The following is a 25,494-nucleotide window of genomic DNA, read 5'->3' as shown; positions in this document are numbered from 1 at the left end:
ATTATTGTCTTTTTTTATTATACTATTCTGTTTTCAAGTCTCTATATGGTAGGTATAGTGAAGATCTCGTCAAACTACACTTCACACTTAGCACCGTTCTTACTGTACTTACTTAGTTGAATTTAAGTCTTGCCTGTGAAGCTTGATGTGACTTACTGATACTGTATGTGACACAAAGCACTAGAAACTAAGTTACTCAAATAGTTATTGAAAAACTTTCTTTTCTCTAAAAGGATATAAATATTTATAACAACAAAGAATCAGCATTATAATAACCCCTAAAAATAAAAAATATGAAATAATAATGATTGATTCATGTGATTTACTGAAAATGTAAGTGACTATAAAAATAACATTGCGTGCGCTAGATAAGTAATTAATTGTAAATACGAACTCCGTTATGATTATGGAATTTATTTTTATATTTATTTATTATTATGTATAAATGACTTCACAAGAGATCCATAGGTACACGAAACATGCAATATTGTGTTTGTTGTTTTGGCATTAAGTTTAGTTTGTTACATTTCAATTTAGTTTCTAAAGGTACAAGCCTAGGTCTTATTTAATTATCATTAGTGAACTTTCGATATTGTATGTTATTTCAGTTTTGTCAAAAATTACATATATTATCTAAGATCTATCTTTAAAATATAATTTTACCTAAAAACAAGCAAGTGCTATAGGTATTTACAAACAGTACTAAAGTTATTTTCAGACAAATCATGCCTAGCATACACCTATTAGTTTAATACTTATGTAAATGCAGTACTTAAACTTATTGTAGTAGGTAATAGTTAAAAGTATTGTATTTCATTCAAATAATTTTGCATTTAATAATTTTTTGTTTTTCAAGTTGTTGACATTGCTGACAAATTATTTTTATAACTTCATGTCAACTGTCATTCTTATGGTCACTTGAGAGATGTCTTAGGTTTGTGAAATGAATTTGTGAAAATCCAAAATTGTACATTAATTTGTATTAATTGTTGGAATAACAGGCAAGACAAGGCAAGAGAGGTCAAGACTACACTTCTTAGCATTCTTTTGGAAGAAAAGCAATTTTCCCAAAATGAACTTCATGGGAGGTAAGAATTATAATAAAAATCTTATTTTTTTTACTTGTATTTGGTGTACATGTTACTAATATTTGAAAAATTGTTGGTTAATCGTATTGATTTCCAACTTTTGACATAAGTTTTTAGACAAAGTAATAATTGTCACCTTGAGCTGTATTTCATACACGAAATTTCGCATTCTGTTGTTATTGTTAATTAAAAAGCAAAGAAAATGTTACAAATGTATTAAAGAGTAGGATTTGGTAACAACTTGATGGAATGGGAGTTATGTAATAATATTTGAAGCAAAAGCAAAAAAAATCATGTTACGGTCTACGGTCAAAGAGGTTTTCAATTTTCTACTGTGTCGGTTGAGATTCAGCATTGACTCAAATTCATACAAGACTATATCGTCCATGTAGTATAATAAGAAAGTGCTAATAGCATGCTTACAACAGCATTAAAGCTGCATAATAATAATTGGGAATAACTCGGGTTATGGACCGGTGTGGTTAGAATTATTATATTTAAAATATTTACACCAAATTATTATTCATCGCTGTGATTAATAGTTGATCTATTATGGTGATAATTACTACTCGGTGCCAATACCAACAGTGCCCTAAAGAACTTATAAGTACCTAACCAAATACCTATTAATTTGTGTTTAGATTTTGATATGCTGATGTGTTTAAAATCCATCCTCATTTAGGCCTGAAATTGTAATTAATATATAAATAAATGCGTAACCTCTGTTTAGATGGAATGTCTAACCAGAGTAAGTAATCTTTGAACATTTTCTCCTAAAGATTTTAAGATTAAATCTTTGTTCCTTCTGACTAATAACGACTAAGCCGCAGTGTAGTTCGTCACAGTGGTCACAACCGTACGTTCCCTCTAAAGCCCGTTCTGCCTTTATGCCAATATAGATATTGCCTCCCTATGAAGAAAGTTGGATACATTCATTTAATTTTTCACTTAATAAGAGAAAGGGTTTTGAATTGTTAATAAAATCATATTTTTCGCATTTTTTCACGGAAACTGGTATAAATATGACAAATCGCAAAGCCAAAGGCGGTTCGTGTCAGGTTCCCAGTCCTCATTATTGTATGTAATCAACCCGGCCTCTAGTAGGGGCCATATGGGCCATAATTAAATCGACGTAACATTCTCTATAAAATAAATTATACTTTGGTAATTATGTATTTAATTTTTGGAGCTTTTGCACAAAATATTAATATAAACCAAAATAAATGCTCTTAGATTTAACGGAGTTTAGAGATCTTCGTAATTAAATCGAACTCTGTAGTGTAGGTATCATCATAATGGAACTGCACGCGGTCGCTCGCTAATGCAGTCTATCAATGTGAAACCCGTAATTACAAGCATTGGCATATTATTTTAGTGGCCTGCGATGATAGAGGTTGAGATTTGTTTGACTTATTTATACCTTGCCTTTGCCTTACGCAGCACAGCGTGTATACGTAACACGCTATGAAACGTAATAGATAGCCGCTATCAACATGGTGTTGCCGACTTAGTGGTTTTACCACTAAACGTGATTAATTTTATGTGTAGATAATTACATAATTTTACTTGTGGCAGTGTATAAACAGGCATTGAATTATTAACTTACTAATTGAGGCAGAGTCCTATTTATCATACAGTAATTAATGGTTGTGAGAAATAAAAAAGAAATCTTGTTAATGATAATTTTATTTTATTTATTTATATTAAGTTTTGTGTATATAAAAGTGAAATCGCTATATAGCTTTGGCCATGTGCAGGCTAAAAGTGAATTCACAAAGCACAAATTCTGGCAAACAAGGATTTATTTATTTTACTTACTAATGTTAATTACTTTGAAGAAAATAAAATACTGCTCAACTAAATTAGTCAATTCGTTGTCTTTCTGTTTAGGGAACTTTTTATGATACCAAGTGACGATAACTAATTCGATTCGATTGCTAAATCGACACGCCGCCCCTGTCCATCCCTTGCAATTCTACTCAAGAGTTGTTAATATCTAATATGTGAGGGGTACTGCCACTTCATTACCTCATTTATTGGGAAAACCATTAAGTTGGCAACACCACGCTAACAGCGTTTTAACTGAATAAATAAGATACGTACCCCTGCATACCCCAACGATAATGTTATACAGACAAGAAATTAACACTGGGTATGGGTGGATTAATTTTATAAGCCTAGGAGTGTAATAGAATCAGGAGCCAAACCTACGGCGTCTGTCGATCGTTCTCATATAAACTTTTATACCATTTTATTCTAATTATGGAACGAACCTCTTTTGTTCAAGTATATTCATTTAGATAATTGACATTTTTTAGTCGACGTCACTTCGAATCACTATAGGTCTTTGTAAATGCACAGGAAGTAGTTCGATGTGTTTTATTGCTTTTTTTTACTGAGACACTTTTGTTTCGACAATTTTTTATTATTTTCTGATTATTTAAATAACTACATAATTTTGGGGCTGCAAACATTTTAAGATTTGAGTTATTTAAATTACCATTATTTCATCATCATTTCTTATTTCACCACGATCTTTCTTTGTTGCGTGGCGGTAAACTTTGAAGCTTCGTTTCAATACTTATTTTTGCGAATTTAGTTTGTTTATTGAGCAAAACTTATCAAGTTATTGATGATATTATTATTTTTTGTAAATTTTGTTTGCGCGATGCAGAGACACGATAAAATCTTTATTTTACATAACTTGGTGCTCATTTGACTTTACCGCGCAAGTACTATTTTCAAGGACGTTCTAGCTATCTCTTTTCCGCGCACTAGTCGTTCAATCAACGCGAGTTGTGGCGTGCGGTTCGTTTCGTGTCGTCATTGAACAGATTGAATAGTATTTTTTGGACTGATTCCGCCATTATTATTATAAAAATCTTGAATATCTTATCTTACTGTATTGTGCATTATAAACATCGTATTCGTGTAATACATTTCACCTATCTCAGTGTTAGTGTCTCACAAATGCGTTTGCGAAGTGTATCATTTCCTGTTTCATATCATACCGAAACAATCAACTGCGGCGGCTAGAGGACTCTTTTCGTTATCACGTGGGTCAAATTTCGAATTATGTGTCCGTATACGATGAATTTTTTGTGTTTATTGTTTGCAATCAACGGGCGTTGAAAATGCGGTACTTAAAGACTCATAGACCGGCTTGTAATCCGTGCTAAACGTTGTGTTTTTCAGAAGCGCGCGGCGCTGCATTCCTTGTGGTTGTATCGAAACGCCATGGAGCCGGCTGGCGACTGATCCCACGAAGAATGTGCGCAGTGGATTGTTGTGGAGTGCAGTGTAGTACAGTGTCTGTGACTTGTGAACGTATAGTGCTGTGGGAGTGTTATATAAGGGAAGGGATGGTCAGGAGCCCGCCCTGACGCGCCGGGCGCCGGCGTCCAAGGCGGGCGACGCGCGTGTCATGGCCCCGGCGCTATCGCTGTCGCCCCAAGAGCCCTACGACCGCGACGCAGCCCAGGAAACCGACAAGCAGCTGTCCCATCAGAGACGGGCGCTCGCGTCCGTCGATAACCTCTCTACACACATGGAGGAGGACGACATGGGTCTCCAAAACCAACCCAGTCTTGTAAAAGACTCCCAGGAAATGGAGCAGATATTAGTGGACCTGGGAAGCAGTGATCTAGCACAAGCCGATTTGCTTCAAGCCATTAAGACCTTAGAGAGTGGTGGTGATACACTATCTGCAGGTGATCCCGATGCTATATTCCCCCTTTCTGGTTTTGATTTAGCAGAAACTGCTGATTCTGAAGGTGATGCAACTGAGGATAAGATAAGACTATTGCAAGTCCGTTTGGAGAGACGGTGTGCCTTTCTGCAAAGACGTTTGCGAATATTACAAGCTAGAACTATTGGGAAAAGAATATCTGAGGAAGCTGCACAGACATTTGAAAAGTGTACAAGGGGTGCAAGGAAAGACGGTGGGGGCAGGCCTATTGGGTTGAAGGCATTGCTAAAAAGGATAGAGACTACATCTGCCCTCCAAGCAAGTGCAGCTTCCCGGCCTGTAGTGGGTCCAAAGTACTTCCATGCAGGGACATCTAGAGGGGATGCTTCCCGGTCTGCGTCCATTGGGATATCATCAGGGACGCTAACAGGGTTGCAGGACACAGCAGGAGCTCTGCGGTCACACCTTTCGGTAGTAAAACATGAGCTGGACTCTGATGCAACAGCTTCATCTTCAGGGGCTGAGAGTAATGATGAGGCTGTGATATATAACAATCCACACCAGCAGCCTATGCCTATGTGAGTAAACTCTTATTCTACTAGTTAGGACTTAATGTATAAGTCAAAGTCATAGATTATTTATTCCATAGGTAAAATAAATTTACACTTGAAAATGTCACATTGAAGCTACTGCTCATTCACTACGCTGACCTCCCTGAGAAGAACGAACAAGAAACTCTACTGATTGCTCTTTTCAAATAAACTTAAATGCTATGGAATACACTTTGAGTCAAATTTATGTGGATTCTGGAGCCGTGTCGTCTTTCCATACATCTTTATCTAACACATAGTCTTCAATTTTAATATGATTTTTCGATCAAAATATTTTTAATGTAGTTTTTAAACTTAGGAAATGATAAACTTAATATATGCTCCGGAATCTTATTATAAAAACGATACAGTTCCCCATAAAAGAGTTGTTTACCTTGGTTAAACGAAATCGTGGTACCATGAGTTTGGACTTAGCTCTAAGGTTAATACTATGGATATCTTCTTTCTTATTGAAATTATGTATATTTTTACGGGCATATAAAATATTTGAGCAAATGTACTGTGATGCCACAGTCATGATACTGTATGCAGCGGAGCTTAATCTGCTGGCCAGGGAAGTTATATGTGGAAACCATTGAAGTTTACTATCTAAGGTCACTCCCAAGAAGACGGCTTTATTAACAAGGTCTAACTTTTCTCCGTTTATTTTTATGCTTGGACTAGTCGATTTTACGTTAGGTACCTAATTCAAATTTAACACATTTTGTCTTCTTGGCATTAAGCAATAAATTGTTAGCATTAAACCAATAAACTACCTTTTTACCATTAATATGGTCATAGTTAATGTCATGTCTATCTGTTTTAAAAATCAAGGATGTGTCATCAGCAAACAACACTATTTCGCAATGGTCCTTAACAAAGAATGGCAGATCATTAATATAAATCAGAAATAAGAAAGGTCCAAGTATTGAGCCCTGCGGAACACCCATTTTCACCAGAGAACCCAAGATAAGATAAATAGTATTCCTGGTTCACTTTGCTAGATAGATGCTTTACCTTTAGAGCTAATGTTTTAATATAAGCTATTCAATACCACACATGATTAAACAGAAATGTCACAGGTAAGGCAAATATAATGGCCCTGCTACTCAAGCAATGGTATTACATAATTTAATTAAAGTTTCTTGACCTTGTACTAATGAGTATATTATTTTAAATACTCATTAGTTGAATTATAATACATAATTGTTTGTTTCCACATTTTTAAATGGTCTAAATGTAGACAAAATAGTTCTCAAATGGTATTTGATTTGAATTTAGTACACGGCGGTAACTTTAATACCTAAGTTTTATTAATTTGTGAAAGTTTGCTACTGATACATTTCTCTAATGTTGAAGGAAAACATTGTGGTGAAATCTGCATTTTGACATACCTGCTATAACATTAATTACAACCCTTAGAGAACTTTGAAGTCCCTATTCTGCCTTAAAAGGGTCTTATCCACAGCAGTGGGCAGATATAATGAATTGTAATATGTGTACTTATTGTTTTGATTGCGTCATCTAAGATTACAAGCTCAAGTTGAATTGATAATATGATATATGCAAGGCAAAGAAGTTGAAAATGTTTCATAGTAATTACAAAATAATGCATAACCTTATCTTTCTTTTTAATAGGTATAACAAACATCCTAGGTTAAAGACTACCAAGGTTTCCTTCTTTACACTTCAATGCTGAATCTATAATATTTGAGTCATTGGATTAGAGTGTGTATGGCTGAAATGTTCTTGTGTGCGATTCGCACGCGCGATTTGTCGTGGCCTTTCTTTTCTAGTTTTTGTCGTAGTCTTTGAATCATGTGTAGTTTAATTTATTAATTATCACTTCTTGGCTGCGAAAGAAAAATTTGTAATGAGACCCATGCTTGTCCGAGACTTACATATAAAATTGTACCCTGAGTTGGCATGGACCATGAACTTAATCTCCCCTTAGAAGAGACCCATGCCCAACAGCAGCCTTGTTAGATGGTCATTAAGCTTGCTCATGTTTTTATAGTTACTTTATCATTATGTGACAGCTTTTTGTGTGGGATTGCCAACTTCTGGTTTTGTATAAAATAAATCTAGGGGAGTAGGTTAAGCAATTTAGATAATATACATGCCATATGTAAAGTCAACGGTATGTGAAATTTAACATTTAGGATAGCCATACACTGCTCGAGCAGTTAGACAATGATCAAATAGTTGATACCAACTGCATGATACCAACTGCAGCAGTTGGTATCTGTGCGAGAGATTTCACCGCGCTGCAAGCCGCCCAAAGCAGTCGCGACTTCTCGAGCGGTTTGGTGTATCTGTAAATAGAAGACTGTAGTTTGCTATGTGGTCGCAGCTTCTTCAAGCTAGTCGGTACTAGCTGCTTTAAGCTGCTTGTGTATGACCGGCCTTAATGTTAAATTCAACTATATGCTGCATGCGAATAGTACAGTCCCCATAGTGTAATTGTCGTAAAAGTGTCCTAAACAAATAATTTTGAATATTATTTAGGGTGGTGTCCTTTATTACCCTCAGTGTGAATATGCATGGCACTTTTTGGTCTTCTGCCTTACTTATATATACTTAAGTTTTTTGCTGTGGTCTTGCCATTTATTACACAGTTTTAGACTGGTACTTTTAAATTTTGCCTTTAATGCTATATTTTTGTCACCACTCATTAAAATTTGTCTGTTATTTCCATCTGAACACACTAACTTATCGTAATGAACAAACTAAAGTCGCAAAATATGGTTACCAACCATAACAGAGATTCGAGATGTTAGACAGATATAAACAAGATGGTTTTTGTTGTAAACAGACTATGTACATGTAGGTCATAACGTAACAGATTTTCATCAAATGAAAAATGTTGCACAACATTACAACAGGTATATAGGTAGGCAAGGTTCATGACCTACTTAAAGGTCACCTGTCTATGACCTATTTATGGGTCATTGCTAGCTCACACACAAATTTTCATGACCTAGGTATATGTAGGTTATTCTACCCTGAGAGTTGTATGTATTCCAGAACTCTACTCAATGCTCAAGTCAGGAGGGAGGTTGAGTATGATTTAAAGCACTAGAAATCATACTCAAGTCCTTGCCATTAGGGTCGTATTTCTAGTGCTTGAAATCATACTCAAGTCCTGACTAGAGCATTGAGTAGAGTTCTGAAATACGCCCCTGACAATGACAATAAAAATATAATTTATGTAATAATATACAGCTTTGACCATAACAGCTCCACTGTGACGTTGGTATATTTTGAAGCTTAAATGTTTTAATGACATCACTCCTATATTTTAATATTTTAAACAGCAAGACTGCTGGTCACAGAATTTCTAATTAGCTTAATTTGATAAAGATTTCTCATATTTTAGAAGAAATTTATATGAAAGTTTCAGAACAAATGTTATGTAATTAAAACTTCTCAATATACTAGTACAGTAAAGTAAATTGCTATAAGGAAATACAATACTGTAACTTCGGGTATTATGTATTACTAAAAAATTCATGGCAGCCTAATGGTTTGACCTACCGCCTATCAAGCAGATGATCGTCGTGGGTTCGAATCCCGGCTTTATCTTTCAATTTTTCGGAATTTACGTTAATTTGATTACCTTGAGCTTTTCAGTGAAGGAAAACTATGTGAGGAAACCTGCACACATCTGCAAAGCAATTTAATAATGTATGTGAACCCTCTCATTGTGAGAGGCCTGTGTGCAGCAATGGGATTATATGTGTTGACTTTGTGCGCCTGGTGGTAAGCGACTCGCCTGTCCATAATAATCGCACTGCCACTCAGAGCTTTAAATCGCAAAGCTCTGAAGGGCACTGCCGCTGTTTACTGCATAAATCGCAAATTACTTAAGTTACTATGTAACAGATACATCACTCTCATGCTAAATCGAAAATACCTACGCTATAATATCCTACTAAATCTGACTAATGACCAAGGCGCTGACCACGAGGAAAAAGTTGTACAAGGATTGTAATGTAAATAAAAGACTTGTCTAAGTGCTACCACTGTCGGCGATACACTCAGCGGTAGTCACTTATCGCATAACCTCGAGCGATTGCCGAAGCCGTGCATAAGTTGACGAGTCCCATGTGCTGTAATTTCACCAGTATCCTTACCCATCGAGACCGGAACGCAGTAACGCTCACATTACTGCTTGACGGAAGAAATAGTTAAGGTGGTAGTACTTCACTGGATGGACTCTTTCACAACGAGTTCTACTGCTACTAAATATTATATAAGTGTATTATTTCTTGGAAGTTAATATATCTATCGGATATTTGATTATCACTGTAACTGGTGTGTCAATGACCAGTGTAATTAGCATGTTTTATATAAGTTGTTGCTAAGTATAATTTCAATGTTATTGTAATATTTTATGTAAATTTTTATTAAAATTACATCAAGCAGCAAAATGGAAATAAGCGTTTTATTAATCTGGACATAATATTTTCCAGTGAAAAACGCGCTCTGTGGGCGTGGCAACGCGCGCGAGCCTCTATCGCGTCGCGCTGGAGCTGGTTGCAAGCGCAGGTTCAAGAGCTGGAGTACAAGATTCGGCAGCACAACGAACTTCATAGACAGGTCTGTATCTATGCTTCCCTTCGCCGGAGTCTCTCAGATTTATGACTCTGGTCAGCTATCAAGGTCTGCCGATGATCAGTAGCATCCAATGGCTGGTGGAATACTTGACGGTCCTAGAGTGATAATAGTAATTACGAAAACAAACCTGCAGACGCGGAGTTAAGGAAACATGCTTGTTTTGTAGCTGAAGCCATTGTCATTGATGCTTGTTGGAAAAACGTAGCGCATAAATTGTGTCAAATACATTTTATGCGGAGATTTTTTTAAATTTCTTTTACAACCTCTCGCAATGACAGTAGAAAAGGTAGCAAGCGTAAACCATAGTGTTAGGGAGTCTAAAGATATTTTTAAAATAATAATATCTCAATAATTATATAATCATATTATAGTAATTTACACACTGGCACATTAAATGGAATAACAGAAGAGAGAATATACAATAGTAACGTTTATATTTCAATAAATAAGAATTAGTAGCAACTAACATCTTTTAACATCGACTTAATTAAGACTGTACCTAATTAACCCCTGACAAATCTAAATTAAAACGGAAACAGTTTAACATTCATGAAATGAAACAATTTTTCCGGATTTAAATCGCGTATATTTGTTTTTTCAAACAAACCATTTAACATTCACGAAATCATAATTCACTTAGATAAACAACACTTCAATAAGTGAAAACCGTTTTCAAGTAAAGTTTACGGTTTTCACAAAACCGAAACCTCTAACCATTCGAGAAGCCTGTATTAGTAGGAAATTAAAATAAATTAATTTAAGAAGTGATAGCCCACTATTTTTTATTTTCAAATTGATTTAAAAAAAGTTTAGTTGAAATTGAATAACCGACTTGAGTTTCACCGACCGTGCGAGCGTGCGTGCGTGCGTGCGTGCGTGCGTGCGTGCGTGCGTGCGTGCGTGCGTGCGTGCGTGCGTGCGTGCGTGCGTGCGTGCGTGCGTGCGTGCGTGCGTGTGTGTGTGTGTGTGTGTGATGCCTGCGTAGGTGCGTGCGTGTATGTGTGCGTGGGTGCGTGCGTGTATGTGTGCGTGCGTGTTATGCATAAAGAATATTGATACCGAAAAATCACATAGACGTAACGTAACTTGTTTACATCGTAATTTTACCTGTGTAAATTATTTTACACTTTATTATCGCTTTCTTCACGCCACAGGCTATACAAAGACCGAAATTTGCTCTAAAACTTCTTCGTAACTTCCGAGTTTCAAATTTAGATTTTGTTTTTGCACGATGTTGACCTTTTCTGAAAGGTTGGAAATGCCAATGCTTATTTATAGGTAAAACATAAACTCGTCTAAAATATACCTATTGTCCGCTTCACAATGTTTAAAAATACTTAAGTAGACCTCGACGTACATATCTCGAGCAGATTAGGGATGTCCTTAAAAAATGCCATAGATAGATAAAACGTTTATTGTCTAGCATCACACACACAACAATATAATACAGTAAATGGATTAAAAGAGACACTGAAATCAAAATTAAAGAAAATAAAATAAAAAACAAACAACAAGAAATTCAATTGAAAGAATAATATACTGGGGGCGCTGTAAGTTTCCGGAATGAATAAGAAAAAAATACTATAAATGGTCCGAAATAAATAAATGTACTATAAATGGTACAGAAATGAATTTATTGTTTCTTAAAATATTCTCCGTTATCGTTAATGCATTTTTTTGTACAAATGAACCAATTTTGAAAACATTTATGCCACTTCTCCGTGACAATCTCTAAAACATATTTTTCATACTCTTCAACAGCCTCTTCAAGTGATGAAAATCGTTGACCGCGTAACTGGTTGTGATGTATTAATAATTATAACAAACTAGTGGATAATTTCACAAAAAAATATAATAATAATTATAACAAACTAGTGGATAATTTCACAGAAAATAATTTCACAAAAAATAATTGGATATCAATTCAATAAAAATTTAAAATACAGTGAGTAGCGACATCTCTCGCCAGGGCTGGTAACTATAAAGATACTACCTGGGTGATAAAACTTTCATAGATTTATCATAGATGGCGCTACGACTAAAAAAATCGTTGAAAAAACCAAATACATACAAAGATACGACGCAAGCACATAGAAAAATTCGTGAGGTCCGCTGGTTTGTTCCGAGGCTTAGTTGGTATAGCGTCTGGCACTGTAAGCTAGAAGACCTCGGTTCGAATCCGGCCGGATCGAAGGAATTTTTTCTGAGTGTTCGACCTTTGTATTAATAATTATAACTGGTTCTTAATTTTTGGAAATAAATAAAAGTCACGAGGTGCCAGGTCGGGAAGCGCGGGAAGGCTCATAAGAAAACGTTGTTCACCTTCAAACATTCATTTGTCTGTCTGGCCGTGTGAGAACTGGCATTATCGTGGTGCAAGATGATACGGCGTTTACGGTTATTTTTACGGAGTTTGTCAATAACTTCCGGCAAACAAATGGCCGTGTACCAATCACTATTCACGGTACAACGATTCTCCAAAGCAACAGTCCAGTTTTATTTAAAAAAGGAGGAAACATCCGCTTAGAGGCACTTTGCACGCGCGCCACTTTGGTTGGTTTCGGCTCATCTCGAAAGACCCATGCGCTTAATTGCCGCTTTGTTTTGGAATCGTAACTATAAATCCATGTTTCGTCACCTGTTACTATGCCCCACACCAAATTTGACGCCCCTTCGTTGAATCTAGTAAGCATGGCATTGCACCAAGTGACGCGATCCGTTTTTGGAGCCTCGGTCAAATTATGCGGGATCCACCGAGAGCACAGCTTTTTCACACCCAAATGTTTGTATTTGACTCATGCCTATCCCTAAAGATCTCTAATCTCATGGTATGTCGCATGCCTGTCAGTTTTGATCATACGGCGCATAGCATCGATGATTTTGTTGTTCACGACCGCGTTTGAATTCTGACTTGCTATAAATAGTCATCTTGCATGGTGCTACATCGCCAAAACCAAATTGAAGCCGAGCGAAGCTCCGTTGAGCTGTTAAATTACACTTGAAGTCGTAAAAAATCATACTACGAAAATTTTCTTCAGTCAAATCCATGGTGATGTAGACGCCACAATGTACAAACAAGAGACAGTCAGATGAAACAAACTGTATTCTACAGTCAGAGTTCCATTTTCGAATGTCATAATAACTTTTTAAATATTGTTTATGTAAGTTAAGTCAATTCCGGAAACTTATAGTGCGCCCTATGTATACATAAAAACAAAATATAACTTGGGTCCTGCAGTAAGCCAAATAGGTCGCGGCTCAATGCAAAATTTGCAAAACAAAGCACTGATTTTCAGCCACCACCTTCGAGGGTAACGCGTTGCCGAGCATTAAAAGCAAAAACATGTAGTGTGCATATGTGTTAGTATGGATGTGGGAGTTATGTAGATTATATATTATAAAAAATTTTAGAAGCTTCCACTATGTAAAACGTTTAGGAACCCAAGTTTTGCCTATCAAAAATAAGTTTCCTCAATTTTGTTTTCAAATTAAACTTAGATTTAAGGAGTCTAAGCGAGAGGTGGAATATTATTCCAACACTTTGTAGCTTGATAGCGGAAGCTTCCAGTAAAGGCCACAGTACGATGAATTTGTTCCGCTAACAGAGGTCTCACGGTTTTGGTGGAAAAATTTAAATTTCCATACAAGTACTTCGGTTTTTGGAACTTCATCACGCCAAATAATTTGAAGTTAAAATAAATAATATGAACAGACTGGTCCGAGCGGAGAAGGCGTAAGAGGTTTATCTGGAACGTAGCGATTGGAGGTGAATGGCCTCTGCCTACGCTAATGGGAGACAGGCGGGATGGAATATACAGGGTTATTTGTAAACTAACTAACAACATCGCAGGACTATATTGATAACTCCCACGTAAGTTGTTGTAAGTCAAAACACCATTTTCTTTGCTTTTAACCGTCTTCAAAAAAAGGAGGCGGTTCTCAATTCGGCTGTAAGTTTTTTTATGTATGTTACGCGATAACTCCGGTTTGTGAACCGATTTTGATGATTCTTTTTTATTATACTAAAGAGGGTACCCTAGAAATGGTCCCATTTAAATTTGAAGAAAATATTCCACCTCTAAAGGTGGCAAACTAGGGGGTGAATGACTTTTGAGGTCGATTTTTTTAGTACTCTGTACTGAGATTCTTTCTTCTTCATTCTTCTCAAACAATATGAGGAAATAATAGAAGACTAAAGAAAGAAGATGTATAATAGAAAAAGTAAAAAAAAAACTGTTAATTAATTCATAAATAATATTTGACATACTATTTCCAGGCATTTTCGTTATCGCTCTTCACACTAGAACTTATTTTCTCGACGAACATAGGGCCAAAAAAAAACAAAAGAATACCCAAGCACTTTAGTCATCGAGTCTAAGTACTCGATGACTTTATTTTACCGACTAAAAAAAACTATTAAATTAAGACGCTATTACGAACACTGCCAAGTGTTTTGACTGTATGAGTTTGTCCTTTTGCCTGTTTACACAGTTCATCTAGTAAGTAGATTCAGAAGTTTAGAGAGGTGGACAGTAATGCATTTTTATGCATACTTTGCAGGCCTTGGCGGTGACGTAGTCACACCGTCCATAAATGACAAACTTTCCGTGTTCATTTTTTGAAAGTAGTGCAAACATTTCCGAGTATGTTTGAGAAATAGTACTTTATTTTACACCAAACGATTTTGGATGAATCAACATGACTGTACATACACGTAACAAGTTGGGTGATGGGTCGCGTTAGGTACGCAAGGCAGAGCGCGTCGTTCAAGGCCGTTAGAACAAATAAATGCGTTAAACTCGGCTCGCCTTTCAGTCTAACACGATTACGTTTATCATGCGTTCTGGGACTTTGAAGCAAATGGTATTTAATCAGTTAGTGTCAAGCCAAAAGAGCGTTTTGCACTTTTGGTTTTCATATGTTGAAACATTGTAAGAAAAATATTTCTAGGGTTGGCAGATTTATTAAGCGCATAAATAAATAATAAACAAACAAAGTTTGTTGATCCGTGTTGTTTACAGTGTTGCCAGGCTAATGAGTCAAAAATTACGTTCCTTTTTAAAAAAAAGTTGCATTATGACAAGAAGTTACATTATCTTTTTTTTAATAGTCTTAAGTATTAACGGTGTATATTATATACACGCTTAAATCCTGATTAAAAATTAGACACGCTCAAGAAAATTGTTAAGTTTAATTTTGTTTGCGCCGTGTGTGAGTAACTGCATTGCCTTATTTGGGTGCGTTCGTAAACTATTTAGAATTTATAATAACAAATATACTTGAATTGGAAAAATCTCAACTTTCTCAAAAGTTACGAAAATTGCCTTAAAAACAAAAGTTACTTGTATATTGTTTTTTATATAAAGAAAGGCAAAATCGAGCAGACGAGCCACTTGATAGGAGGTGGTCATCTTCGCCTATGGACATTTGCAACATCAGATGAGCTGCCTATGCGTTGCCAGCCTTTGAGAGCCCTGTAAACCGGCTTTTGAGGAATATTACGCGAGAGGGTCAAGAGTTACTAAAAGTGTAACCATCTGGCAACACTGGTTATTTATGGTATCGGATCACAGTAGTACTATATCTTCCCTACAGAAGAGCAACGCCTTTGAATTTGAAGTTCATGCGATACTGCCACTCGTGTAGGTACTTACGCTGCTGTACGTAGGTGTGTAAGGGTTGTCACATAAAAAAAATTGTGATTATGACAGTTTTCTATTATTAAATTTAACTATATAGTGTATTCGCATTCGGATGAATAATGTATTGAAACAGATGGTAAGTTTAAAACAGGAATAGCAGTGTTTTTTTTAATATACACCCATCCTTCGAAGTGTAAGCCACAAACATACATGATATATCGTTGTTTAATGTTTTTATCTTTCAAGTCAGGTCTTTGACGAAAATCTATCCATAACTGGCACCTGGAAAGAAACATACCCAATAAATAAACACATAGAATATGAGCTGATAATCTCGAAAAAACAAGACCAACATTCACACACACGGTGTATATATTAGTCGATCTTATTTCATTACTAAATAACCAAACTTCGCGATAACAGTTCAAGAGGCCGATGTCGCGCGGGGCGTACCACTTTAACTAGAATTTTAACACTCCACATACAAGCTGGTAACTAGGGCATGCAAAAACAGATTTTGAAAACGAGTTTTTCCCGTTTATTAAGTCTCAGTTAACCGATATTTTTATATTGTCACCCAAATAATTGTTAAAAAGCAACAGAAAACTAAAAAACTTCAACTTTGGGGGTCGATGTTTCTCGCTTCCGTAGGTTTACCCTCGAGACCCTACAAGTGGCCCCTGGGTAGTGCTAAAGAGCGATAACTACTGGTGGTTGGCTTCAGCCGTGCCTAGTCACCACTCTCCCTTTTTTTATATACAGTTCGAGATGTTATTGATCTCATTAGATGTGAATTCTTTAAAAAATAATTTACAAAACACTAACTTTTTTATGATATATAAGTGCACATTTGACCTCCATCTCACCTGATGGAAAGTGACGATGAGGTCGACAAAGGAGCATGCACACCTAAATAATGCCTATTCACTCTCGCCTTGAAAAGGTCTAAGTTATAACGTTCAGGGAATAAGTCTGCAGGCAGGGAATTCCACTCCATAGCCGTTCGCCATATAAGTGTGGAAGCGTAACGCTTCGTGCGAATCTTTGGAATAGTATAGCGGTATAGGGGCCAAGTTTGCCTCTTTTCCAGAAGGTCCTTTTGGTCCCTGGCCAAAGCTGTCACAAACTTTAGTCGTACTTCTTCACCTCTGCTGAGGCCGGACGGCTCGCTGGCTCATACTGCGGAAGAGAAGGCGAATCTTTTTGCCTCACGCTTTGCAGAGAATGCCTGTCTGCGTCATGCCAAAAAGATCTACTCAGAACTCTGCGGAGTCTAAACGTGAATAAAGCTAGCGGGCCAAATAGAATTCCAGCAATCCTGCTGGAATCAGCAGGATTGCTGGAATTCTATTCCAGCGTAAATATGTGCCTAAGTTGTCTCCTGCTCTCAGGTCGTGGGGTAAACGTGCAACCTGTGCCCAAAAAAAGGGAACAATGTTGACTTGTCAATTATAGACCTGTCTCAAACGCTTCTATATTCTGCAAGACAATGAAACGTAATTTTAATAACCATCTCCTCGACAACGTCTTCCTCAGTTATCGCCAGTACGGATTCCGACGAGGGTGATCTTCTTGTTATGATGATTATTTTATTAGAATAATTACATTAATTAGAATAATTTCACAAAAAGTAACAGTAGAGCTCATTGTGAAACAGTTCGTCCTGGAAAGTCCTGCCACCTTGCCTATTTCTTCCGCCAAGCAGTAACGTCAGCACTACTGTGTTCCGTTTTTGAAGGCTAAGGGTGTTGGTCAATTTACAGGCACGTGGGACTTATCAACATATGTCTCAGAGTGACGTACGCAGTAGCAGTGCCCCTCAGATGTTTGCGATTTAAAGCTCTAAGTGCCACTGATACTGTTATGGACAGGCGTGTACCTTACCATCAGGTGCACGACTTGTTCGTCCCGTCACTTGATATTATAAAAAATAATAATATCGTGGTAATAAAACATCATAATACTCATTACAATCAATTTTACAAATAATAATATATTTGTTATATGTTTTAAACTCTACTCTGAATAATCAAATTAAATTTCAGGTACGCGAAGCAAAAGGTCCTGTGGAATTCGAAGGAGAACCTATAGGATATGAAGGTTCCCTGCCAGGATCCGAGCTGCCCGATGACGATCCCCGGACAGAGACCTGCGCTCGGCACCGACCATTGCGTCGAGAGACGTTTAAGAAACGCAAGTTGTTGCAGATGCACAACTTGCACATAGCCACTAATAAAGCAGCTAAACCTTCTGACGTGAGGTAAGTGTACTACTAACACTTTTTATGTTTACTAAAGAGTTTAAAATCGTATGTTCTCAGATAGTTTTGCAGACAGATTTTGCATTACCAGCTGTAAGATTATTGTAATTTATTTAGTTATAACAAAAGTCATTCATCCCCTACTTTGCTACCCTTCGAGGTGAAATATTTTCTTCAAATTTCAATGGGACCAATACTGAGGTACCTTTCCAAAGAAAAAGAATCCTCAAACTCGGTTCACAAATTAATTAGTAGTTATCGCGCAACGTACATACATTCGAATTGAGAACCTCCTTTTTTTTAAATCGGCTAAAAACTATTTCTATCTATAACTAATCCAGTAAAAATAAAATAATATTAGATAACATCACATAGTTTCTCCAATCCCTTAGTAAGTAACTAAAGAACTTTTGTTATGGAAATCGGAAACAAAGACAGTCCCACAAACACCCAGACCCGAGACAATGTAGTAAAGTTAGTTTTTCTACATTTACTTGGCCGGTGATCGTACCGGGGACCCTAGAACTGGCGACACCATGAAAAGCGGTGTGCAACTCTCCATTCGTTCATGGAGGTCGTTAAAAAGCATTAATATTTTATACATAAAGCCGGTTACTTATTATGTAACGTGACAGATACAATAACGAGGTTTTAGTGTATACGCGTAAAACAGTCTAAACTCGCTAGAATGAGTACCTGGTTATCGACGGCTTACTGCGAACCGCTAGCGGCAAGCTTGCGAACCACGTACACTATGATTTTTGGTAACATAATACGGTTACAGCTCGCTTGTAAGTAAGCAGCTTAAAATTGGCGATTGATCGAAAATTTTATCTTAACGTACTATTTGCAACCAGCTTGATACGTTATGCCGACTGATCATTGCTCGTTTTGAACTCATAGGTATTCGTCAAAAAACTACAATCGTGTAGAGCAGCCAGAGAGAGCGGCGAGCGGTATTCGTTGACTGCATAAATGCTCAAATCTTAACGTATTAGATTATGCTGAAATGTACTGGTCGGTCGTCACTTTTAAAAGTGTGACCACAAAAATCGTGGTTTTAGGCGATATAATTCAACGCGAGCCTGGATTTTAGGAGGTGAGGTGTGAAGGGGGTTGCTCCTCGCGTCTCGCATTCTGCGCGCTGTAAATTAGTATAAATAAAACAAGAAAAGGCGGAGAAAATTTGACTTAGTACCGACGTTGATAAGCGTCCGATGGCGACTGACGGGGCAGCGGGCGGTGCAGCGTGTCGTTAAACGGCTGGGAGTTTTAAATTTTTTTTGATAAATATGAATTTAATAACTATAAAGTTGAAAACTAAAATTTAGCTGATTGTCTGTAGTACTTGAAGAGAAATATACCATATAAAAATTATGTACAAAGTTAGATATTTTATTCTTAAATAATTTGTTTCAGATTTAGGAATTAAACTATTTTTCGGGATTGAAATCGCGTATATTTGATTTTTCGCACACACTTTTTTGGTTTGTTTGAAAAAACAAATACACCCATAATACACCTAATAGTTTCATTTCCTATGTGTAACAGTCGAGAAAACCTAACAACTCGATTAGTTTTAGACTATTAGGTCAATGCTGTTATAATTATATTTGTTTTAGGGTCTTATATGTGCAGATAAAGTACATTCTATCGCGTAACAAATGATCACATTCTTTGGACAATATCCTTAGGTGTATTAAATACCTAGCGTCGTGGTGAATGCTCACTGATCCCACGGCGCCGACTCAACCGGCGAGAGGGAAACCCGGGGGGGTTTTAGTGGGGTAGGCCCTCCAGTCTGGAGGGAGAGTCCCCACATAACCCCTGAGTCTCCCTGGGCTCAGGGGTATCCATAAAGATTTCCCCCCCGTCAAAAAAAAAAAAAAAAAGGTGTATTAAATACCTAAACCGTTTCATCTAGCAAAACAGCTTTTCTCGCTTCTCCTCGGGTGACCGCCTTAAGAATAAAAATTGAAAAGTATTGGTTACTTTGGTTGCTATACTTGATGATATGAGTTGAATGGTGGGTGTTGCAGATGCAGCTGCCAGTTCGGCGTGGAGAGCTGCGCCGTGTGCACGGGCCGCGCGGAGCCGACGGAGCCCGCGGCGCCGCTGTGCGCGCTGGCCGCCAAGCAGCGCGTCGCCAGGGTCGACGCCGCCTTCCACCCCGTGCTCAGCGACCACAAGGGTGAGTACACATACACACAATTTCTGATTGATCAAAAACCGTTACACAAGTAAATAAAATTGTGCGATCGGCGCCGAGTTGTCTAGACACCTAGGCGCCAGCACGTCGCGCCGCGCAACGACAAACCTGCGCTAACGCATCGCGCGTTAGTGTAATACTTGGTTATCATATACATGAACTCCCGCGCTGACTCCGTCCACTGCCTCCGTCCACTGCCCCACACCGTTCTTGTTGTTATAGCAACGGCGTCTGCTAATCATCGGGTGTCAATACCGTTCAATTTTTCGGAAAACTTTGAGACGTCATAACTTATTTATTTCTTAGTGTTTGAAAAAAAAAACCGAATACGTATTTTTTATAGTACTAAACGTCATTTCAAATCCGCAGAAAACAATCTTTTATTGCAGTGTCTTAACCTTTTTCTAATCAAGTTTCTGCCCGTCTCAAAATGTCAAAGAGCTCACAGACCCTTACCGAAAAGATAAAAAAAACTAAGTTTAGTTTTTACTGTAGTCTGTGTTTTTGAAGACGGTGTAAAATGACAATTCCTTGCGCAAAAGTGTTGCCCGCTTGCGAGCAGCTAGTGATTGCAGTCGATAAATATTCTATCGATTGAATATCGGTCACGTTTATGGAATAATTAGCCGAACTTGTTTAATTTGAATCACCCACGACCCATTCATTATTCATCCGATATTGAACACAAATTCATTTGAATTGTCAAGTTTTGTAAGTTTATACATACATAAGTCTTGTATTTTTCTAAATTTTCCTCTTCGTATTTTTCATAAACATAGTTCTCATGTTTATGAATAATACGAAGAGGAGACATATTTTAATGCTTTTCATTTTAATTAAATATATAGATAATCAAATCAAATCTGGCTGTTATTGTTAAAATGTATATGAATAAAAATAGATCTCGTTATTAGTAGGACAACATCGAGGATTGTAGAGAACTGTGTGACTATACTGAATGTTCTCGGGGAAAAGAATAAAGTGGTCCTGCACTAGGTTCCAGGCCATTCTAACATCGAGGGAAATGAGGCAGCAGACAAACTGGCAAAGACTGGTGCTAGGGAAACCTTTATTGGACCCGAACCCTTTATAGGGATAGCATACAGCCTGGCAAAGCTTAGTCTGCTGAACGAGAGCAAACACGTCTCCCGAGAGAGTGTAGATTCTGCCACGAGGCGGATGAAACTGCTCATCTTCTCACCCAATGTTAACCCCTGATGGGCGTACGAAGCTCCATACTGGGAAGGCACATGCCACAACCAGAGGACATTAAATCTGTCGGAGCCAGGAAAGTCCTTCAGTTCTTCAATGCTGTCGGCCTTGGCTCCGAACTGTAATTAGTGGTGATCACAATAGATCAACTGATGGTCGCAGTGATGAGGCGCTACATATGCCCCGAATGAAGCCACCCTAATAATAATATACTTCATTTCAATCCATTTTGAACAAAAAGTAAAACAAACAGGTCACTGACCCGACCATAGACGGTTTTGTGATGGCCAATTGTAACGCCAACTACACATCGATTAAATAATTGAATGAATCGATTTGTTCAATTCAGTCATACTAGCGGTTTTCCTTACATAAGCAATATAAGCATATTTAAAATTTCAATTCAAATCCTCCGTCAAATCAGATACTCGTTCGATTGCGATCGAAATGTTCGATGTAATAATCGATTACTAAACGTTAATTGATTGTACCGACTGTATTTTTCGAATAGAAGTATAGATTAATAATAACCTCACTTTTTGATCACCATTTTTCAAATACGATTTTACGATGCTATGCAAATGAATATTGTTGGAAAAAGTGATGATATATCAAGCCGAAATATTCGTGAAAGTGTTAGTTATTCGATTTGTTGAGTGATTGCTTTAGAATTTCAACCAATCAAGTTTGTTTACTTTTTGTTCAAAATTGATTGGAACAGACTATAATAATAGTAGGTCAATTGTCGAAATAAGAATCAAAAAAGCAATAACGCAATTATTATCATTAGAAGGTCATAACTTTCGTAATTTAGTCATTTTTGCAAAATTTTACTTTCACAATCGATCGACAACAACTACATATCTATTAAAAATTTTTATGAAAACTGGCAACCATACGAATGTCATTTTACTCTGTCTTAAAAAAAGACAGACTATATTATATTGTTTGCGATTAAACTTTACTTGTAGTTTGTTCCAATCCATTGTAAACAAAAAGTGAACATACCTGTTTGGTTAAAATTCTGAAGCAATCACTCAATAAATCGAATAAGGATGAATGATGATATCTGATCACTTTTTCCAACAATATTCATTTGAATAGCATCATAAAATCGTATTTGAAGAATGGTAGTCCAAAAGAGAGGTTATTTTCCATCTGTACTTTTATGATTTGTCTATGGTTCATTCAATTAAAGTTTTTGTAATTGACTAGTAAATCGAAAATTTCAATCGCAATCATACAAGTATCTAAGTGTAAGGATTTAAGGGAGGATTTAAAATTACGATTTCGGAAATTTTAAATATATGCTTTTATAGGTTATGTATTTTCATGTAAGGAAAACTGTAAAACTGTTAGTATGACTCAATTGAACAAATCGATTCATTCAATTAATTATTATTAATCGATTTATAGTTGGCATTACAATAATTGGCCATCACTGAACCGTCAATGGTCGGGTCAGTGACTTGTTTGTTTAAAATGGATTGAAATTAAATATGAATAGTTAGTGTGACGGTTGCCGTTTCATTATGTTCGGTAAGCTTAACACGGACTCCCGGCGTTCATTACACGGACCCCTTAAGGGTCCATGGACTACAGGTTAAGAAACCCTGTTCTATGATAACGAAAATTTTGTATTCTAGACCTTCGAGAATAATAATGTAAGGTGGCTAGAATTATGTCTTGGAGTGAATATTTATTTACAAATATTTATGTTTGTTTCTTTGTCCCATATACGTGCCATAATTCATCCAATTGCGATAAAAGTATTAGACCCCACTGCTAGGCTCATGTCTTCTCTAAGGAAAATGTTAAGGTCATAATACACGTTTTCCAAGGGTTGTAAACCTTCTTAGACATGCAGGTTTCGTCACGATGTTTTCCTTCGTCAAAAAGCTCTTGGTAAATTTCAAATGAAAATTCGCACATAAATCTGTAAAATTCTAGTGCAACTCTGTTTTCGAACCTATAGCCCTCTGTTCTAGGGTAGTAGGTCAAACCATTAGTAAATACTGTATTTCAGCAGTGGTTATTTTTGCCAAAGCATGCACGTATTTTTCTTAAACTTACGCCTGAGTGGAGATCCGTGCCCATCAGTAGGACGTACAAAATCTGTCTATATCTGCCTCAACAACACTTTTAGACCACGCAATTGACACGCAATTGCTTCTGCCACAATCTCAACTACAGATACACAGCTCAAGTCCCCACTCGATGTTGGTGAGGATATTCGACGAGCTCCCGCCCATTATTATGAACGAAGAAAGATATTCACTCTTTGTTAATAAATTAAAAATGTATCTAATTAATAAATGCTACTACAATTTAAGTGAATACTTAATTGTATTATAACGTCATGCCATTGAAATTTAATTAAATTCAAACTTTCACGACATACATCTTATTATATATTATTTATTTTATAGTGAACAATTTTAGTTACTAATAAAATTTAAACCTCGGTCTACCTCTGCTCTTATTGTTATCCCTAATACATGTGTAACTTTATTTTAATTTTAAGACATGTACAGGGTCAAGAGTACGTCAAGCTTGACACTTAAGACTTAAATCCCAACTCTATGCCGCTTACGATAAGAACGGTACATAGTGTCAAACTTGATGTGCTCTTGACTGTACCGTATTAATGCAATAAATATATTGAGTATTAAAATGGGCTGCTGATGACGAAATCGTTGACACAGTGATAGAGAGAATAAGTGTTGTGGACGCACTTGCAGACATCTCCCCGTTGGTGCACATCGCGGCACTGTCGTCCCGCGGCTGGTTCCGCTCGCGGTGCTCGAAGGCGTGGCGCGGAGCCGCGGCCTCGCGGCAGACGCCCGCGTCCCCCGCCGCCCTCTCTTCGCCCACGCCGGCGCGCGCGCCCGCCCCCGCCCCCGCCACCGCCACCATCACCAGCGGACACACGCCCAAGCCGCATCGACGCCATCCCACGCGTAAGCCATTCATTTTTTTATGGTACTAAGCGACGACGGGACGAACAAGTCGACCCTGGTGATCCATAACAGCAGCAGTGCTGCTCAGAGCTTTACATCACTATTTTCATATCGTACTATTTGTATTGGTGTATATCATTTTTGCATAATGTATACATATATAAAATAACGACAATTGCATATTTTGCTATGCTATTGGAATGTTTGCTGGTACTTGTAGCTCAGGTTTTCCGTTTTTAAGTACCAGCAGTTGTATGTTCTTTGATACTTTGTTACTGTACACTACAATGTCGTATTTTATTATGGCAAATGAATTATAATTATTATTATCTGAGGGGGCACTGCCACCGCGCCCGTCATCCTGAGACATAAGTTGTAAAGTCCCATGTGTCTATAATTTAATCACCATACTTACCCTTCCAAACCGGAAAGCAGTAATACTCATATTACTGCTTGACAGAAGAAATAGGTCAGGTGGCAGTAGTTCCCTGGACGAACTCTTTCACAAGCTGTGTACTGCTACTAAAGTTAATTCGATAAATGGGTCGCGTTCTGCTTAGACCAGGGGGTTTCCAAAGTTTTTTTTTCATAAGATAATATTATGATAGTGATCAATGAGGTTATGACAATGATGGCGAAAGCATTATGTGATTCGCCAATGGCGAAATATGCTCCTAACATTTTATTAGTTGACGCAAAACTGATAGAATAAAAATACAATCCTGCGTACTGCTCGAAACGTTGCAAATTTATTTCTTTACGAAGATCTGTTAAAAGTACACAAAATATGGCCGTCATGCTTTGGGGCTGGAGAAATTGTGTTAATTTGTGTGCGCGACGAATTAAATCTCGCTCATGCTCACGCGCGTATAGATAGCTCCTAGTGACGTCATTATTAGACTTGTCCTCGCACCTGATGTAAAGCGCGGAAGTCTACGGCTGGCTGTTACGAATGGCTGCGCTACAGACACTTTCAATGCATAAAAATGAATTGTTATCATTTCAGGATTGAAAAGAGGCAGACCACCCTTATCACGCAAGATACGAGAACGAGAGAGAGAGCGGGACGACGATTCGTCAACGACACACGAAAGGTAAATTTTTTTTAAAACTCAAATAGCTTTGGTTGATTCCATATAATAGTGAAAATGTTGAATCAAAAAGGTATGGAGAAAAATTGTAATAGTAAAATTGAGGATAAACACCGATTACTATACGGTGTGAA

At 37.2% G+C, this 25,494-nt stretch overlaps 1 protein-coding gene across 5 annotated transcripts in view; it reads left to right on the top strand.

The window, feature by feature from the left end:
• The first annotated feature begins 921 nt into the window (after nt 1–921).
• The window catches only part of LOC113229497 (KAT8 regulatory NSL complex subunit 1), a 29,639-nt gene continuing 5,066 nt past the window's right edge, over nt 922–25,494 (top strand). For 2 of the 5 annotated variants that reach the window (XM_026463104.1, XM_026463103.1), the window contains exons 1-7: nt 930–1,088; nt 4,284–5,354; nt 9,842–9,968; nt 17,674–17,888; nt 19,928–20,079; nt 24,051–24,269; nt 25,276–25,363. In XM_026463104.1, the coding sequence (XP_026318889.1) occupies nt 4,513–5,354; nt 9,842–9,968; nt 17,674–17,888; nt 19,928–20,079; nt 24,051–24,269; nt 25,276–25,363 (1,643 nt within the window). In that variant the 5' untranslated portion in view covers nt 930–1,088; nt 4,284–4,512. Of the gene's footprint in view, nt 1,089–3,947; nt 4,145–4,283; nt 5,355–9,841; nt 9,969–17,673; nt 17,889–19,927; nt 20,080–24,050; nt 24,270–25,275; nt 25,364–25,494 lie in introns of those variants that run through there. The other 3 variants (XM_026463105.1, XM_026463100.1, XM_026463101.1) reach the window with 3 other exon arrangements.

The sequence above is a fragment of the Hyposmocoma kahamanoa genome, unplaced genomic scaffold (assembly GCF_003589595.1).
Source record: "Hyposmocoma kahamanoa isolate Upper Pololo Valley unplaced genomic scaffold, ASM358959v1 62, whole genome shotgun sequence".
In the NCBI taxonomy this organism is placed as follows: domain Eukaryota; kingdom Metazoa; phylum Arthropoda; class Insecta; order Lepidoptera; family Cosmopterigidae; genus Hyposmocoma; species Hyposmocoma kahamanoa.
Note: the sequence above shows the minus strand (reverse complement) of the source record. Positions and strands in the feature narration are given on the sequence as shown.